This window comes from Choloepus didactylus, chromosome 2 (genome assembly GCF_015220235.1).
Source record: "Choloepus didactylus isolate mChoDid1 chromosome 2, mChoDid1.pri, whole genome shotgun sequence".
Lineage (NCBI taxonomy): Eukaryota > Metazoa > Chordata > Mammalia > Pilosa > Megalonychidae > Choloepus > Choloepus didactylus.
Window position 1 is genome coordinate 226,639,768 of NC_051308.1, and position 17,972 is coordinate 226,657,739.

A 17,972-nucleotide genomic window follows, 5' to 3' on the forward strand; every position below is an offset into this window, starting at 1 on the left:
AGGAGTGTCCTGGAATCCACTCAGACTTCCCGTTCCCAGGCACGCAGGGATGTGACAGGGACAAGGCAAGAACTGTCATCCTTAATCCAGGTTCTCCCTGCTGAATCGAAGTCCTGAACAATTCCATATATTTACTTAAGCAACCTGGGAGTGGGTATGGAGCAGAACCAGTTGCATCGGGAAGGAAGCCTCCTCTGTTCCTTGTTTCCTTGAGAATTCCTCAGGGTTGTCTTTTGGGGGAGTGGGAGATGGGAGGGACAGGACCTGGGTCTCTCTGGGGAATCATCATCCTCATTCCATCAAATTCTAGTGCTAGATACAAATCTGTGTCCGCATCCTGGTTCTCCTGTTGCCCTGAAAACCAGGGACCCATCACCTAGCATTTGGTTGATGTCAATCATTGTGGCATTATGATAAGAGCTCAGGCTTTAGAGTCAGGAGGCCTTGGGCAAGTGGCTTCATTTCTTCAAGCCTTGGTTTCATCATCTGTAAAATGGGGATAATATAATCTACCCATAATAGGACAGTCATGAAACTGAGTAAGGTAAACATTTGGTACATAATGGATGCCTAGAAAAAAATGTCAGTTTTCATCCTTCTCTCCCTAGGCTGGCTTCACTGAAGGAGAGATCTCAAGGACTGGGGTTCTCCCAGCAAGTTCTGTGCAACTTTTGCAAGATTAGCTCCTTGCTGGGCCCTGCATGCCTGAACCACCCCCATGCTGGACCCCAGCATTCAAAGCTGGGACTTGAATCCACAAGACTAGGGAGCTGGGATGCCCCTTCCCTTGGGTCTTGCTTTTTCTGCCCTTTGTAACTTTGTGGCTGGCCTTCTCCCTTCACATGGGCCCATGCCCCTGCCAAGGACACTGGGTCTTTCCATGTTAGGGCTGATGGCAGTTCTTTCCCCTCTATCTCATTTTCCCCAAGGTGTCTGAGAGCCCTGTGGGTGGCTCTGAGAACTCCTGAGCTCGCTTCAGCTGCAGAACCCTGACTCCCTCATCAGATCAGAACTTTCTCCCATCAGTCTGAGAGCAACACAAGGGTAGGAACAAGCCCTCCATCATTCTCTACATCCAGACCAGGGATTCTGCCAGTCTAGGGACTGTCCTCCCAGCCATTTGTCAGTCCGGTATTCATTTACTGAGTTCCCGCTCTATGTCCAGGCCTGTGCTGGGCATGGGGGGCGCAACAATGAATAAGATGAGGGTCCTGCAGATGTGCTGTCTTGCTGGAAGGCTGGTCCCAAGGTTGGGCCTGGAGCTGGGCTGGGCTAGAGTCCAGGGGCTGAGTTCAGGCTCAGGGACAGGGCTGGCAATCGGCTGGTTTATACCTGCATGATCAATACTGCTGTTCAGTATTCTGAGTGTCACTCCTGTTGAGGGACAGCACCGCCTTCCTGGGGATCTCTGTACCATATTCCACAGCCAGGAAGTAGAGTAGGAATCACCCCCATTTGCCTACCCTCCTTGATTTAGCAGGGAGTAAAGGGATGGTCTTGGATGATTGATTCCCGCTTCTCTTTCTTTTGGTCATCTCAGGAGCCTTGTAGTCTCGGGGGAGGGAAGGGCCAAGAAGGGAGGATGATAGAAATGGGAGGGCAGAGACCTAAAGTTTCTTTAAGTGCCAGAAACTCCATCATTAGAGCCATTGCTTTGGGTTCTTCAACCCCATGTTAGAAAGCAGATATACGTGAGTGGTCATGAACCACTAACATCTCAGCTTTTACACCTCAGCTTCCCGCATCTGCTGGGAGCTTGGGCCCTGGTGGGCATGGGCCAGGCCAAGCAGGAGAGGCAGAGGGCACCACTGTTCCCCTTGGAGACCTGCTTGGTCTGAGTTGCCACAGGAACAGGGCTGTTCTCTGAGTCCCCAGTGTCTCGTTTTGTTCATCACAGACTTGTTATTTCACTCATCTCTAATAAAGGATTTTTTTTTTTTTTGTAAATTCCAGTGGTTTCATTTATGTTGTCTGAAGGGCAGTAGGGAAGGGGAGGGAATCTCAGGCTTGGAATTTTTTCTTTGGCTTTGGCAAGGGAAACAGCCTGGTATAGAGCAGTAGTTTGCAACTGGGGAATAGGGGGGGATTTTTGCCCGAGGGGATACCTGGCAATGCCTGGAGACATTCTTGGTTGTCACATCTGGGGGATGTTACCAGCCTCTAGTGGGAACAGCCAGGGCTGCCGTTAAATGTCGTGTCGTGCACAGGACAGGCCCCCACAACAAAGAATTATCGGGTCCAAGATGTTAGTGGCACCGAGGTTGAGAAACCCTGGCTCTGTCACTGTCCAGGTCTTAATTGGATTTCCCGTCAGAGAAGGATTTGGGGGCAAGTAGGTCTTTAGGGAGGAGATCCCAGGGAGTAGGGAAAAAAAACAAAGGTCAAAAAGCAATAAAGGGTGTGTTAATGAAGGAGTTACCACTGTGGGCAACTCAGGCTTCATCTTGTTGGGGACCCCTTTCAGAGACTGTATTGATTAGAAGATACCATCAAGTTGTCCCATTGAGAGTGAAGAAATCAGGGTGTTCCCCACCAACTCTAGTCTCTCCTTGGTTGGGGGTCCCTCCTAGGGGCACTGATTCCCAAGTTAGGGGAAGCTGCTTGAGGTGTGTCCAGGAATTGCCTGCAGGTGACTTCCAGGGTGAGCAGATGGGCAGAGGGGATACCGTGGGTGCCAACTGGTACAGTCGAGCAGGGCAACCCTGAGCCACCTGCCCCTCCTCTCTGGGCTGTGGCCTTGCATTCTGTACAGTGAAGGTGTTGGACTCCGTGTTGCCTGAGCGTCTTTCAACCTCTGATGTAGGAGTTTTGTCTTCTTTGGATTTGTATTTCTCAAAGTTGGGTGCACTTAAGAATCTCCTAAACCCTCACTGCTCAGAGTGTAGTCTTCAGACCAGCAGCATCCGCAGCACTTGAGAGCTTGTCAGAAATGCAAAGCCTTGTGTAGAAAGCAAAATAAATGGCATGTAACTCTGTGCCCTTAGGGGTGTACAAACAGCACACACAGACGTGTGCACAGATCGTGGGCACGAATGAGGAAACACAGGTTAGAGGCAGAGCTGGATTTAATGACCATGCACAAAATATGATTCCAGCACACCAAGTTGCCTCCCCTTGATCATGGGCCCAGAGCTGGGTTCGCTTGCTTTGAGCTGCAACCATGCAGAGATGCGGGAGTCCAGAACTCCTTCCAGAGCTCCTAGGCACCCTCAGGCGTCCTCCGCGTCCCAACCGCCTCTTCTGTCCCGAGACGACCGTCACCCAGCTCGCCAGAGCGCCCTCCTCCCCAAATCTCCCTGCAGCCTCCGGCACAGGGGCTGAAGATCCCTCTCTCGCAGCCTCGTCCCTCTACTAAGGCCCGGCCGGCTGGCGCGGGCAATCTTTGCCCGGGCGAGTCCTTGAAGTCTATATTTAGTGCACGCCACCCCTCCCCTCCCCCCTCACTGTTCCGAGACGGGAGGGCCCGGCGGGGGGGGGGGGTAGGGAGAGAGCCCCGCCCCTGCCAGGCGTGTGTGTCGTGTGTGTTTGGGGCTGTTGCGGGGTGTGCGCTTTCGGGCTTTGCGCCTCCTGCCCCCGGGGCCCGGCTGCAGCCCCAGCTCCCTTCGCCCCGCCGAGCGTCGCCAGCCAACATGGGCCAGGAAGAGGAGCTCCTGCGGATCGCCAAAAAGTTGGAGAAGATGGTGGCCAGGAAGAACACGGTAAGGCTGCCGAATTTCGGCTGCAGCCCCCGCCCCCGGGAGGCGCGGCGCGTGCGAGCCCTGGAAACCCGGGGGCGCCTGCTGGCTGGGTGCCGGGGAGGCGCGTGCGGGACGTAGGAACCCGAGCGAGGAGCGGCTCGTGCAGGGTCCAGTGCCCCTTGGGAACTGCTGGGCACCTCGAGTGGGCGTGTGCATGGCCCAGCGCGCCGAGGGAATCGCATGCGGGCATTTAGTGTTCTCTGGACTTGTAGGGTACAGGGCCCGGGAAAGCGGACGAAAAGAACTGGACCTGGGAAAGGACTTTCAAAGTCCCGGGACGCACGGCGTGCGCAAAGACCGGGCAGCGGCAGCGGGGAAATGGGGCGGTGTGTGTGTGTGCAGAATCCTGAGTGGCGCCAGAAGGGGCAAGAAAATCGAGCTGATGAAGGGTGCTGGCCCTGGCTCTCTACGCTGCGTTTCCCCGATCCCACGAGATCAGATCTGAGAGACAGGAGCGCAGAGTTGGGGCTCGCGCGACCCCACAGCACGCCAAGATCGGTTTCGGGTGGGGCCGGGGCGGAGGGAGCCGAACAGGTGCGGGGCTGTCTTAGCGCCCTTGGGGCCCGCCGGGGGCGGGGAGGGGGTGAGGAGGGCGGGGATGTGTGTCTGGGCTGGAGGCCCAGGCCACGGGGTGTGGAGGTGGGGGGACAGGACGTGGAGGTTAGTGGGAATCCAGGCCCGCGGCCCTGCCTGAGGGTCCCTGGGCGCCCAGCAGGCCCCACTTGAAGTTAATGTTTGACCCTCCCTGTGATCTTTGCTTTGGGCTGGCCCAGCCAGTCACCTGGCCAGATCAAACTTAGCCTTGCCGTGGCTGGCAGGACCTGCGCACAATAGGGGAGAAAAGAGAGGGTAGGGGAGCCCAGCCTGCCTGGGGTAGCCCCTGTAGACTCTTTCTGTCCCAGGCCCCCCTCCTCTTACTCCCCCTAGCCACGTGCTGGGGCAGGATCAGCTCATTCTGTGCCCCTAGGGTCTTGGGAAAGGGATGGACACCAGGGAGGGTTTTAGAACCCAAAAGAGCACTCTAAAAGAGGGAGGGGTCGCTGGGACCCTGGAGTGTCAGGGAGCCCTAGAATAAACTAGTTTCTTCGTCTGCAAGATGGGGAGGGGTTCACTGGATTTATGTTTCTGCTGGCAGTTGTGAGGGTTGAGGCAGGTATGGAAAGCCCTTGGGAGTTGGGCTGGTGCTTGGTAAAAGCTGGTGAATGAGACCAGGCTCCTCTAAAATTGGTGAAACTAAATTAAAGCAATCTGGCCGCTTTCCCAGCTGGGCGTAGCAGAGCCCGCCAGGTCTTCAGAGCTGAATTCCCTGTAGGCTGGTTAGCTGGGCCCCTCCCCTTGCTGACCCCAGGCTTGGGCCAGGAAAGAAATTCTGGGCCTCTAGGTAAGTTGGGTGGGTTGATGGGAATTTAGAGACCTGGGGAAAGGCAGCTTGGTGGAGGGTGGAGCTCTGGTGAGGAGGAAGGGACCAGCCCTGGCCTTCCCCTCACTCCTTTTATGGCCTTAAGCAAACCACACTCTACTTTCCTTCTCTGGGTCTCGGTTTCCTCTTCTGTGAAATGGGAAGAAGAAATGGTGTCCCTGTGGGTGGGTTCTTATGGAAGTGCTTGGCACCCTCTCCAGGAAAGATGCGAGTCTGGCCACTGGGTCCCCGCAGCGCAGAGCCAGTCTGCAGCCACGTCTGCGCCTGGGCTCTCGGCAGCGTCTGGGCGGGCACAGAGCTCTGGGCATCTGGCCGAGAAAGGTGGGGCTCTGGGAGTAAAAGTGGGCCTGCCCAGTGGTGGTTAGGGAGAGGAGGACACACTTCCTGTAATAAGACGGATCCTCCACGTTGCAGCTCAGGCCCAGGGTTTACAGCCAATTGCCGAAGTGCCAGGGACTTAGGGCTCGTGTTGGATGCTGTGGGTGTACGCTGACTGAAACAGCTTCAATCACAGTCAGACACCAAGAGCCACAGCTACACACACACATAATTACAAGCAACTACAAACATAACTGCATATAAGACATGGCTACAGACACTGACATGACAGACACATGGACCCACGCCAAGACTTGACAGACACACTGACCCAAGCAGATACCATTACATTTACAGAAAGATACACAAAGATGACTACACAATGCTCGAAACACAGCTATACCCAGACACACCTAGCTGCAGACTTAGCAAACAGCCACACCTACACATTCAAATGTTATAACACAGGCAAAATGCCACAAAGACAAATAGACAGAATTGTGCCTCTAGCTACATACACGCAACTCCACATGTGGACCAGAGGAACCCTGCTACACATCCAGTACTTCCCTCCTGGCAATACCTGCACCAGGCTTTGTGAGCCTGGCTACAACCAGGCTCATGGCTGTTCTTATCCAGCATGACCCAGTTACAAGCTGTGACATACAGAGGCAACACACCTAGTGGTGAGCTAGGGCTGGCTTCTACCAGCTTGTGAGAGCCAATTGTTGAATCTTCAGGAATTTTGCAAGCCAGTTGTTAGCCTTTATTTTAAAAAAATTTAAAAACAAAGATAATAAATAGTCCAAAACCGTCACTCCGAATTATTCTACTACACTTTACCATTGTCTCTGGTCTAGCAGTTATTTTCTTCTGTTGTATCTCTGTGGCGGAAATGCTGTCTAAGGGGATGGCACTGCGCATCTCTTCCCAATCCCTCCTCCAGTTCAATGACTTCGTGTTGGTAGCTTGAAATTGTCCATGGGAGGCGTATTTACACCACAGAAATCAACAACTACAGAACGATTGGTTTGTTTCCTGGAGAACAGGTTGTTAAACAAGGACCAGCCCCACTGCCCTACCCTGCCTTAGCACGCCAGGAGTGTCCACACCCATGCAGATCTGTCTGTCTCCATACTGCAAAGTGTGTATAGTGGGTAGTGCCCGGAAGGCCTTAGTTTGGACCCTAATTCAGTCCCTTACAAGCTGTGCAACCTTGGGCAAATGTTTAACCTGTCTGTTTCTTGGATTCCTTTTCAGTAAAAAATGGAATCATAATTCTGTAAAAATGATTCCGTAAAACTTTTTTAAAAATTATTCTGTAAACCTGTAAGAACTAGTAACAATACCTACCTCATAGGGCGGTTGTGAGAGTTCAACAAGACAGTGCACGGCTCACATGAACACACATACCCACAGGTCACACTGTGAACCCCAGTTCTAAGGGATGCTGTGGACTGGCTGAGGGCAGCCCTGGGGACATGTCCAGGAGCCTGTCAGGGAGGAGGCTGGCAGCGGGAACTGAGCATTGGGGGCCGGGGAAGGGGCATACGTGACAGTCGGCAGGTGCTCCCCAGGAGACCCGTCTCAGGACAGGGGGCTGGGGCTGGCTTCCAGGAAGGGAGTGGGAGGGAGGAGAAGGCTGAAATGGGTCAGGGGTTGTTCAGGACCTGGAGACCAGCAGGGCCATGCATCTGAGCCTCCTTTTTTCCCCTCCCATTCCCCGCCCCCAATCTCCTACTTCTTACTTCATTCATTCACACATTCACTCATTCTTTCATTCTTCATTCAGTAAGGGAGTCCTGTGCTCTGTGCTGTCAGGTCTCAGAGATGAAAACAGTTCTCTTTACCCAAGAGAAATGACAGTTTATGCCCCCACAAAGGCTTGAACTTGAATGTTCATAGCAGCTTATTTGTATTTGTAGTAGCCCCAAACTGGAAACTACCGAAAAGTCCCATCAACAGGTGAGTGGATAAATAAATTGTGGTATATCCAAACAATAGAACACTACTCAGCAATAAACAGGAACTATCGATTCACACAGCAACATGGATGAATCTCAAAATAATTATACTGAGTGGAAGAAACCAGACCAAAAAAGAGAGTCCCTATGGTACTCGTTATATAAAATCTTAAAAATGCAAGCTCGTCTATAGTGACAGCAGATTAGTGATTGCCTGGGCCTGGGGTTGGGGCTACAGGGAGGGAGGGAGAGATTACAAAAGGCAGGAGAAATATCTGGGGATGATGCATGTGATGTACTTATCTTGATTGTGGTGATAGGATGTCAAAACTCATCAAATTGTACACTACAATATGTGCAGTTTTTTGTAGGTCAATTATACCTCAATAAAGCTGTAAAAAAAAAAAAAGTGTGAAGAAGGGGGATACAGCCTCAGGGTAACAACATTAAGCTGTGACATATTTAATTGGGGGTGGGGGAGGTGGGAGCAGCAGAAACAATGGCCAGGGTTGGGGGAGTAGTTAGGGCTGCCCCTTGGCTCAGAGGGTTTGAACCCAGGTACTGGTGGGAGATGAGGTTTAGAGAGCTGGCCTGGAAGGGGATTTTTTCCTTCCTTCTCCTTTCCTCCCCTTGCCTGTCCTTCCTTCACTTGTCTTATCAGTGTCTCTGGCTCGAATGGTCTCCTCCTAGCCCCCTGCCCTTGCTCTCCCACCGAGACCACACAGTGGTCAGGGGCTGGGGGCCCACAGCAGAACCCACCGGCCTCTATTTTCACCTTGTGGCCTCCCACAGGAAGGGGCCTTCGACCTTCTGAAGAAGCTGAACAGCTGTCAGATGTCCATCCAGCTGCTCCAGGTGGGCTGGTGGTGGGGAGCTGGGAGCTGTGCTCTCGAGAGACCTGTTGGGGAGGAGAGACCATGGTGGTGGGGGCGAGTTGGGGGGATAAAGAGCTGGAGATGCAGACCACCGAGGATGGGGACTGAGAGAGACACTGAGGCATTGAGGTGGGGGACAGGGCATCTTCCAAGCACAGGGAGCTCTGGGCTCAGAGAGAGATGGTTTGCTTTTTTTGAACACCCCAATTCCCTTGACCTCAGGCATGTGGGATCCAAGAGGCCAGTGATCCAGAAAGAGGAGAAAGCTCCCTGCCCCGTTTTGCCCATGTAGCCCCCAAACTTTGCCAGAAGATTCTTTGCCCCCAAAAATTAGCACAGACCCAGAGTCTGAGTAGCCAGAGCTGTGGCTAAATTGACCCTTGGGCTGAAAGCCTCCTGCCTCAGCTTTTACTGATGCCCCAGTTAGCCAGAAGTGTAGAGGACTGAGCCTCGGTCATTGGCCCTCAGCAGGACTGCAGGCCAGGGTCCCTGTTATAGGATCAGGGTTATCACCCCAGTGATAGGTCAGGGCTGGGGCTTGGAGGGGTGAGGAGGAGGGCTGATTGAGCCGGGCAAGGCCTGCAGTTTTGGACAGCCAGTCCTGTGTGCCCATCCCCAGACCAGCCTGTAACTTTCTTGCTTTGCAGACAACCAGGATTGGGGTTGCCGTCAACGGGGTCCGCAAGCACTGCTCAGACAAGGAAGTCGTGTCCTTGGCCAAAGTCCTCATCAAAAACTGGAAGCGGCTGCTGGGTAAGAGGGGGCCAGGGTGGCTTGGGCCCATGTTTGTCTCCCCCTATATTCTTAGCCTCCAGAACTCTGCTTGGCTCATAGCAGGCACTCTGTATGTTTGTTCAGTGACTTCATCAGTGACAAAGGAGCTCTAGATCAGGATCAGGAAGTTAGCTAGTGGGGAGTGCAAGTGTGTTTGCATAGACAAGTATGAGCATTTGGAGATGTGTGAGTTTTTATACACATGTATGTATGTGTGTGTCTGTGGGCTTGTGTTTTTATCGAGTATACATATGTGTATACACACTCATGAATATGTGCATAGGTGTGTGAGCAAGTGTATTTGTATCCCTATTTGTGTATTTGCACACAGATGTGCATTTGTGTATAAATGTATATTTGTGTTTGTTTATATTGGGGAGCTGTGTGTAAGTGCATATTTGCATGTGTGTTTGTAGGGAGGCTGTGTATATGAATATTTGTGAGTGTGTCGGGGGGGGCCGTGCTGCTGTCCCAGTCCATGGTCTTTGGTTATGTTGGTTCCTACTGAGACAGGACTGAGTTGAGGGACAGTACCACCCTTTTATTTTCAGACTCCCCTGGACCACCCAAAGGAGAAAAAGGAGAGGAAAGAGAAAAGGCAAAGAAGAATGAAAAAGGACATGACTGTTCAGGCTGGAAGCCAGAGGCAGGCCTTTCTCCACCAAGGAAAAAACGAGAGGAAGAGCCCAAAGACAGGTATTTGTTCAGGGACGGAGAGAAAGGGACTGACACTCGTCACGTCCTCTGCCAGGAGCTCTATTTCTGTTGCTTCATTTCATGCTCACAGCCCCATGAGGTGGTGGTTGTCATTCTCTCCTGCGGTGCCCCCTTAGGGGTTTTCTTTGGCTCAACCAGATCGTTAGACTCACAAGCCCCAGATGGGCCTTACTTGGCACTGGCTTCTCCTAGACAGATGCAGGGACAGGAGACACCACATGCCAGCAGGGCAGCCTCAGGCGTTTCTCATAGAAGACTGTGCAGCGGTTCATGGCTCCTCTCTGGCCCACCCGCATGACAGCCCAGGTAGGAGGAAATGAGACACAGTGTGTGGGAGGCTCCTGGCTTAGGAAACCCCATGTCCCACCCAAATCTTTTAACAGCCCCATGGCAAATCTTCCTGAATCCCGGCAAGGGCAATGCCTAATTACCAGATTCACTGCACTCGAGGCAGCCTGAAAGCTGTGGTTTTCTACAAATGATCATTTATAGTCCATTCCTCATCTTTCTTGTTGTTCTAGTTTGCTAATGCTGCCAGAATGCAAAACACCAGAGATGGACTGGCTTTTACAAAAGGGGGTTTATTTGGTTACACAGTTACAGTCTTAAGGCCATAAAATGTCCAAGGTAACACATCAGCAATTGGGTACCTTCACTGGAGGATGGCCAATGGTGTCCAGAAAACCTCTGTTAGCTGGGAAGGCACGTGGCTGGCGTCTGCTCCAAATTTCTGGTTTCAAAATGGCTTTCTCCCAGGATGTTCCTCTCTAGGCTGCAGTTCCTCAAAAATGTCACTCTTTGTTGCACTTAGGGTATTTGTCCTCTCTTAGCTTCTCTGGAGCAAAAGTCTGCTTTCAATAGCCATCTTCAAACTGTCTCTCATCTGCAGCTCCTGTGCATTCTTCAAAGTGTCCTTCTTGGCTGTACCAGCTTGCTCCTTCTGTCTGATCTTATATAGCGCTCCAGTAATTTAATTCAGACCCACCCTGAATGGGTGGGCCAACACCTCCATGGAAATTCTCCAATCAGAGTCATCGCCCACAGTTGGGTGGGGCACAAAGAATTACAATCTAATTAACACTGATAGGTCCACCCACACAAGATTACTTCAAAGATAATGGCATTTGGGGGGATACAGTGCATTCAAACTGGCACACCTGTCTGGATGTAATTTGCCACTCAGTGTCATTTTCACTATAAACTGCTGCCTGGTAACACAGCTGCCCTCCCACCTTTGTCAGGTATCCAGGGTTCTTGGGGCTAGGATCTTATTTGTCCATAGAGAAGGAAGAGTGTTTTGTTACCTCTTTGCCCAACATTGCCATTTTGCGATGAGGATGCTGAAGGTTAGGGAAGCAGGGACATCATCGCACAGAGTGGGAGTCAAATAATTGTGTGTCAGACTCCCAGATTTCTGCCAAGAGGAACAGGACAGTTGTTTGTCTTGACTCGGTGCCTGTTGGCCCATCGTGATCAGGGTGTTCCCCAAGGTCATAGGACTTTCAGGGTAGGGCCCAACATCTTACCCACCACGGCAGGAAAAGCCTTCGCGGATGTATGAATAAGGGAGTGAGTACTACCTGTTCCTGTGTGACCGCACAAATCACTTAACTTCTTGGGGTCTCTGGTGAAGGCTCTTACCATCAGTAATGTATCAACATTTTTAATGCACATACCTTTTGACCCATTGTATCCACTGCAAGGAATTCATCTTAAGGAATTAAGCAGAGTAACACATAAAGATTTTATGTTCTGCATGTGATCGTTTTCTGCTGGCCTATCTGAAACCTTTTTGACCCCTGCACTCTTTTTTTTAATGAATATTTATTATAATCCTATAAAATAAGTGTTTTATGGAAAACACCTTAGGAAATGATGCTGTAAAAGTAGTAGTGCTTGGCCAGCTGGGAGACAGAGCTTCAGCCTGCATTCCCATTTTTTGTTGTCAAAATAACTGGTGCACAGAATATTCCCACACGTTATGTCCAAAATGTCCTTAGGGCCCCCACTGAGAAGCACTAGAGGATGGAAGAATATTTAATGACCTGAGAAAATATTCACTTAATATTAAGAAAAGCTGGGTACACTGTAATATAAACAATATGATCCCATTTTTATAAAAATTAAATCAATGAATGTTATGTATATACACAAGATAAAAGACTAGACAAATATACACCAGGAAATTAATAGTGATTAATTCTGGGTGGTAGGATTGAAAGAGGTATTTTTTTTTCTTTTGTGTGCTGGTTTCTGTCTTTCTGGTTTTTTCCAATGAATATGTACTAATTTTGAAATAAGAGAAAATGAAGAGACTATTTTTTAAAAAAATAAATCTATATCTGTGGCATTGGAATTAAGATCTTCCAATTCCATATTATGCAATAAAATTTAAAAATCTGTATTATTGGGCTTTTAAAAAATAATTGTCCTATATTACTTTTGAAATCAGAAGAAATGATGCTTTTAAAAGATAAATAAAATCTTTATGATATAAATCTGTTGTGAAAATAATGGGACATATAGAAGGGTAGTAAAAAATATCACCCACGCTTCCACCACCCAAAGACAATCATTCTTAATATTTTGGTATATGGTTTTTCTTTCTAATCTCTCTTTGACTTGTTTTCTACAGTTAGCACCAATTTTATAGTGTGCTTTTTAAGATGTAACTTTATAAGTGTCAGGCACTTAGCATACTTGTCTAATGGTTCTGTAACATTTTCTGGGTTCTATTCCTTTCATTTTGCATATTTTGGAATTGTATCTGACATGCAGAACTCCTAATCGGCATTTAACCCTTCATGTGTGTTCGTGTGTGTAATTTGTTTCCCCAAGGAGGGTTCGAAGGTTGACTGACAGGGATCCCCTGACCCTCTCCACGGTGCCTTGGCAGGGAGTGAGCATTTACTGAACAGACCGGTGGCCCCGTGGCTGTCCTCTGAGATCTAGCCATTCGCGTTCCGGATGGTCCAGCCACACCTGGAGCACCCTGTTTGGTTCTGAGCACCCAAGCAAAAGAAGGACCAGGATGGGGGAGAGGTCTTGTGAGATCAATTGAAAAACAAAAGCTGAACTATTGGGAGAGGAGGCCAAATGGGATACGGGACTAATCTGTAGAACAGGGAGCATAGACTTCTGGATAAAGACAAAAGTCTGAACACATGTTTCCTTTTGCTCCATCCCCAAGCCCCACTAAATGATCAGCAAAGGATTTCCTTTAAAGGTCTACAAGGATAACAGGTATGGGAGAAGAGCCAACGACAACAAAATTTAAAAGAAAGAAAGCTAGGTTGCGGGCTGAACTGGAAAACTTAACTCACACCCTTGGTCTGGAGCCTCAGTGTTGTGGCCTGGAAAATGGGCATCATTACCTTGGTACTTTCTTCTTTAAAATATAATGTTTTATCTGAAATGTATTATTTTAATTATATTCATGGTTTTAAGTTATCTATTTTGAATTATATTTATTTTATTATACAAACAATTACTTGTTCTTTGTAGAAAGTTTTAAAAATACAAATAGGAAAGTAAAAAAATAACCCATTATCTAGAGGCAAGCACTCCTAATAATTTCTGACTAGACTTTTTTCACTGCATCACTACCCATAAAATAGTTGTTTTAATAAAAATGGAACTATACTCCATATACTGTCGTAATCTTTTCTACCTATAGATATTTACTTCAACAGTAAATCTTGTTTAGTGTATAAAGTTTAGAAAATCAGACACAACAACGTAACAGAAATAACCACTGTTAACATTTTCATGTATATCTTTCTAGTCTTTTAATAAAATTGACAGCACACTATATGTACTATTTTGTAACCAGCATTTTACATTTATCAACATCTTCAGTGCTTTCCTGGGACACTGAAATGTTAACACCAGCTTACTTAATGAGGCTGTCACTGTGACTAAGCAGGGAGGGGAAGGTCTCACCCCACTCTCCCAGGAGAAGCCAGTTTGGCAGGGGTCCTATTTCAGCTGAATTGGTGAACTTATTGTTTACTTACAATTATTTATTATACAAACACTCTAACCAGATTAGTGAAATTTGAAACAGGAATGGAAAACATTTTCCCACAGTTGTGCTGCCTCTGACAGATAAAGGTCCAGGTGGAGCTGGAAAATCATGTGGGAACATTGCACATTCTGGAAAACAAGATCATTTGGAGCAAGCCAGGAATCAATTGTCTCAGACTACAGAGCATTGAAGACTTCTTTGTGCTGGGAACCGCTCTAGGCACATAAACGATCTAGGATCATCTTCCCAGCCAGCCCCAAATGTGGATTCTCTTCTCCCCCTTTGACAGATGAAAAGGGAACCGAAACTCAGAGAGGACGACTTGCCCCAGGGCAGGGTTGGGATTACAACTCAGACCAAGGCCTCCCTTTTTGCAATTACAAATGTTACATATGTTTGCTTGCATGTAGGTAAAATTCTGGTAGGAAAGACACCAAACTTAAACCTCTAAGGAGGTTTCTTTTTGCACTTTTTTTTCTTTTCATATTTCTGTACTGTTTTAACCTCATAGCATTAGGCGAGAAATATTTATAGAGTGCCCACTCAGTGCCAGGCACTGTTCTCTGCACTTGGGATAACTCAGTGAATATATTAGATTGGGTCCCCCAGAAGCAGACCCTGAGGCAAGTATTTGGGTGCAAGTGTTTTATTTGGGAGGAGATTTCAGGAAACACAGATAGAGGAAAGGGGAATGAGGCAGGGAAGGGAGCAGCTTACTTCCAGCCAGGGCTCCCATCCTGCTGGGGAACTCAGGTAACAGTGGGGAATGCACCTCAAGGTGCCCCCCTGAGGGCAGAGAAGGCTGGGGTATTTATCCGCTGGTTGAGGGCCACTACCGGGGTGGTTAACTCCCCAGCACTTCCAGCCTGGAGAAGCCCTTCAGGCAGGCCCAGGAGAACCTGCAGGAGCAGGACAAGGCCCCTGAGTCCCAGTGCACTTGGAGGGGAGTGCCCTAAAGGATTGGGACTTGGCACCGACAGTGTCTGCCACAGTGAAGAAAACCCACCAAACTCTGCCCTTGCAGAATTTACACGGGGGTGGGGGTGTCAAACAACAAATATAATAAATAAGTAAATTATAAAGTATGTTGGCAGGTGATATGTTCTATGGAATAAAAGGAAACGCCATATAAGTGAGATGGTAAATGGAAGTTGCAAACAGGTTAATTTTATATAAAACCAATAAAAAAATACATATAATAAAAAAAACAAAACACAGTGACTGCATTTTGGAAAATGGAAAAGCATTCTTTTCACCTCGACTCCCACCACCTTAACAACTATGGTTAGCATTTGGGGATATTTTTCTTTCCATCTTTTCTTGTCTTTCCTTCTAGGCATTTGGTTTCTTGCATGACTTTAGGCACAGTATGCATATAATTTTGTCCCCTGCTTTTTCATTGCCATTTTTATCCCATTCTTCTGTCTCCAGGGCTCATGTGCATCCCCGTCTCTCTCCTAAAGTATCTGCAGGAGAGGCTGAAGCTGGTCTCTCTGTTTCTCCAGCTCCAGATGAGAATAGGTAACCCTAGGCACTCCGGTCTCCATGGACTCCAGCTAGTTAAGGCTCACCCAACAGCAAGGAGAGGGGCCTGCTGAGAATTAGTTATTGATAACTAGTAATTGCATACTATGTAATGTGCCTAGCATGTAATCAGTACTTGGCAGCTGTTAGCTCCCTTCTCTTTTTGACTTAATCTTGACAGAGGATGGTGAGGGTGACCAGCCTGCACGGCCTGGGGCTCCCAGTCCCAGGTAGCTGCGGTCCAGGTGGGCTCCCTTATCCTCAGCCAAGTGGGCATCTCCCCGGGATGTTTCCCCCCCGACTCTCTCAACAATTCAGTACTGCTGTCAGCCTGCAAGAGTCTCATCTCCAATCTTTCTTCTTTCAGGAGAGATTCTGCTGACTCCAAGTCTTCTGCAGCCTCATCTCCAAAAAGGCCATCGATGGAAAGGTAAAGGAAGCCTCAGACTTCTTCTTCCCTAAGACCCTATTCAGCCTGGACCCCTCTCTCTGCTTTCCTGGAGGAAGCCTGGGTTAGGGGAAAGGAGGAAACCTCACACATTATGGTACCTCCAGATTTGAGGACCCACACTGTAAGACTGGGTGGGCTGCTGACTCAGTGGTGTGGCTCCGTCACTGGGGGGCTGACCAGTGCTGTTTCCCCATCACTGAATGACTTGACGATTTATGCCACTTTGGGGCAGACGTCCTAACCAGTTGAGCACAAGCACGGAGGTCCAAGGCCAAGTTGAACCCAGAGGAGACAGAGGCCATGAGAGCCTCTGCCTGCAGTGAGGACCTCCGTGCTTGCGCTCAACTGGTTAGGACGTCTGCCCCAAAGTGGCACAAATCGTCAAGTCATTCACTCATGAAATAGTTATTGAGGGCCTGCTTACTCTGTGCCAGGTGCTAGGGGTTCTAGTTGCTGGGGATACAGCAGTGAACAAAGGAGATGAAAATCCCTGCTCTTTGGGGGCCTAGATTCTAGTGGGGGCAGGGGAGGAGAGCTGACAGTACATAGAACAGATAATTAAATTATTTAATGGTTTAGAAGTGACAGGACTTTGAGGGGGGTAGGGAGGTCATCAGAATGGTCAGGAAAAGCCACATTGAGGAAGGAGGTGACCTTGGAGCAAAAACTTGAAAGAGGTGGAGAGGTAGCCATGCAGGCATTGGGGGCATTCCAAGTTGTGGGCCTTGAAGTGGGAGCCTGCCTGGCAGGGTCCAGGAACTGCAAGGCAGCCAGTATGGCTGGAGCAGAATAAATGAGGGGGGCGAGTAGGAGGAGGTGAGCATCGAGAGGCAGTGGAGGGTGTTGAACACTGAACAGAGGAATTATATGACCGAATTCTCAGATCCCTCTGGCTGCTCTGCTGAGAAAGGATTGTAGAGAGCAGAGGCAGAAACAGGGGGACCAGGCAAGATATGGTGGTGGCTCGGATCAGGGTGGGGGCAGTGGAGATGGGGAGAAGTGGTGGATTCAGGATATATTTTGAAGGTAGAGCTGACAAGATTCCCTGACGGATTAGATGTGGGGTATCAGAGAAAAAGAGGAGTCCAAGGATGAGTACAAGATTTTTCTCTTAAGCATCTGCAAGGTTGGAGTTGCCTTCAGTTGGTATGGGGAAGACTGTAAATCAAGTCTGGGGCAGAAAAATTTGGGTTTGAATATGGGTATTTGAGGTGTGTATTAGTCATTCAGGTGGAGAAGTTGAATAAGCAGTTGGGTTATATGAGACTGGAATTCAGGAAGATAATCTTGGCTGGAATAAAAATTTCAGAGTTAGTGTGTAGCTGGCCTTTAAAGCCAGAAGAGCAAATGAGATCACCGAGGAGAGCTTGTGGATAAAGGAGTGAGTGTGAATTGTGGTCCTAGAAGGAGTTTAGAGGTCAAAGCAGGGAAAGCAGGGCCAGGGGAGAGCAGGGCAGCCCAGGAAATAGCTTAAAAGCAGATCAAGGCAAATGATTCAGGGGCAGGTGCCATATTTGGATGCTAGGGTGGTCTGGTGGGACAGTAAGGGTGTTGGTTTCTAGGAGAGTCTATTTGGGAGTTGCCCTGTTATTTCAGGCCTAATATACTAGTAAGACCACCATTGGAAAGAGAAAAAGAGGCACAAAAATGAGGTCATTTAAGGCTCTATTGAGATGAAACAGGCTGGGATGTGGACAGAGCTGCTGTTTTGCACAATTCCACCATGGCAGCCAGAGTGCCAACTCCAGGTATTAAGTGGAGGCTGTCTGGAGCACCTCTTGAAGGAGTCTGAGGCTGCCCCCTGCCTCTGAAAAAAAGAATTCTGTGGTCATTTAGCAATATCTGCCATACCTGAAGCCCAGGAAGGGGCCTTTTGGTTCTACAGCAGTGATTCTCAATGGGGTCATTTAGAAATTTGTGGAGGCGTTTTTGGTTGCCACTATGACTTGGGGTGGGGGTTGGGGGCACTACTGGCATTTAGTAGGCAGGGGCTAGAGAGGCTCAGTGTCCTGGCATGTGAAGGATAGTCCAGCATAATGAGGGATGATCCTATCCCCAAATACTGACAGTGCCCCCTCTGAGAAACACTCACCACCAATCCAGTTCTGGGTTTGCTGCTATCATAAAAACATTCGACATTTGTGTAAGAATGTATACCTCCACAC

General features: G+C 48.9%; 2 protein-coding genes across 7 annotated transcripts in view; both read left to right on the top strand.

Annotated features, from left to right (window-relative positions):
- The window catches only part of ASAP3 (ArfGAP with SH3 domain, ankyrin repeat and PH domain 3), a 41,666-nt gene extending 39,743 nt beyond the window's left edge, over positions 1 to 1,923 (top strand). For 3 of the 5 annotated variants that reach the window (XM_037828214.1, XM_037828218.1, XM_037828219.1), the window contains 2 exons: positions 3 to 65; positions 609 to 1,923. In XM_037828214.1, coding sequence (XP_037684142.1) covers positions 3 to 65; positions 609 to 683 — 138 coding nt within the window. In that variant the 3' untranslated portion in view covers positions 684 to 1,923. The remainder of the gene's footprint in view (positions 1 to 2; positions 66 to 608) is intronic. The other 2 variants (XM_037828216.1, XM_037828217.1) reach the window with 1 other exon arrangement.
- A 1,554-nt stretch (positions 1,924 to 3,477) lies between these two features.
- Positions 3,478 to 17,972, top strand: part of TCEA3 (transcription elongation factor A3) — a 36,337-nt gene continuing 21,842 nt past the window's right edge. The window contains exons 1-5 of one of the 2 annotated variants that reach the window (XM_037828222.1): positions 3,479 to 3,698; positions 8,232 to 8,294; positions 8,962 to 9,067; positions 9,640 to 9,784; positions 15,724 to 15,786. In XM_037828222.1, the coding sequence (XP_037684150.1) occupies positions 3,630 to 3,698; positions 8,232 to 8,294; positions 8,962 to 9,067; positions 9,640 to 9,784; positions 15,724 to 15,786 (446 nt within the window). In that variant the 5' untranslated portion in view covers positions 3,479 to 3,629. Of the gene's footprint in view, positions 3,699 to 8,231; positions 8,295 to 8,961; positions 9,068 to 9,639; positions 9,785 to 15,723; positions 15,787 to 17,972 lie in introns of both variants that reach the window. The other variant, XM_037828223.1, reaches the window with a different exon arrangement.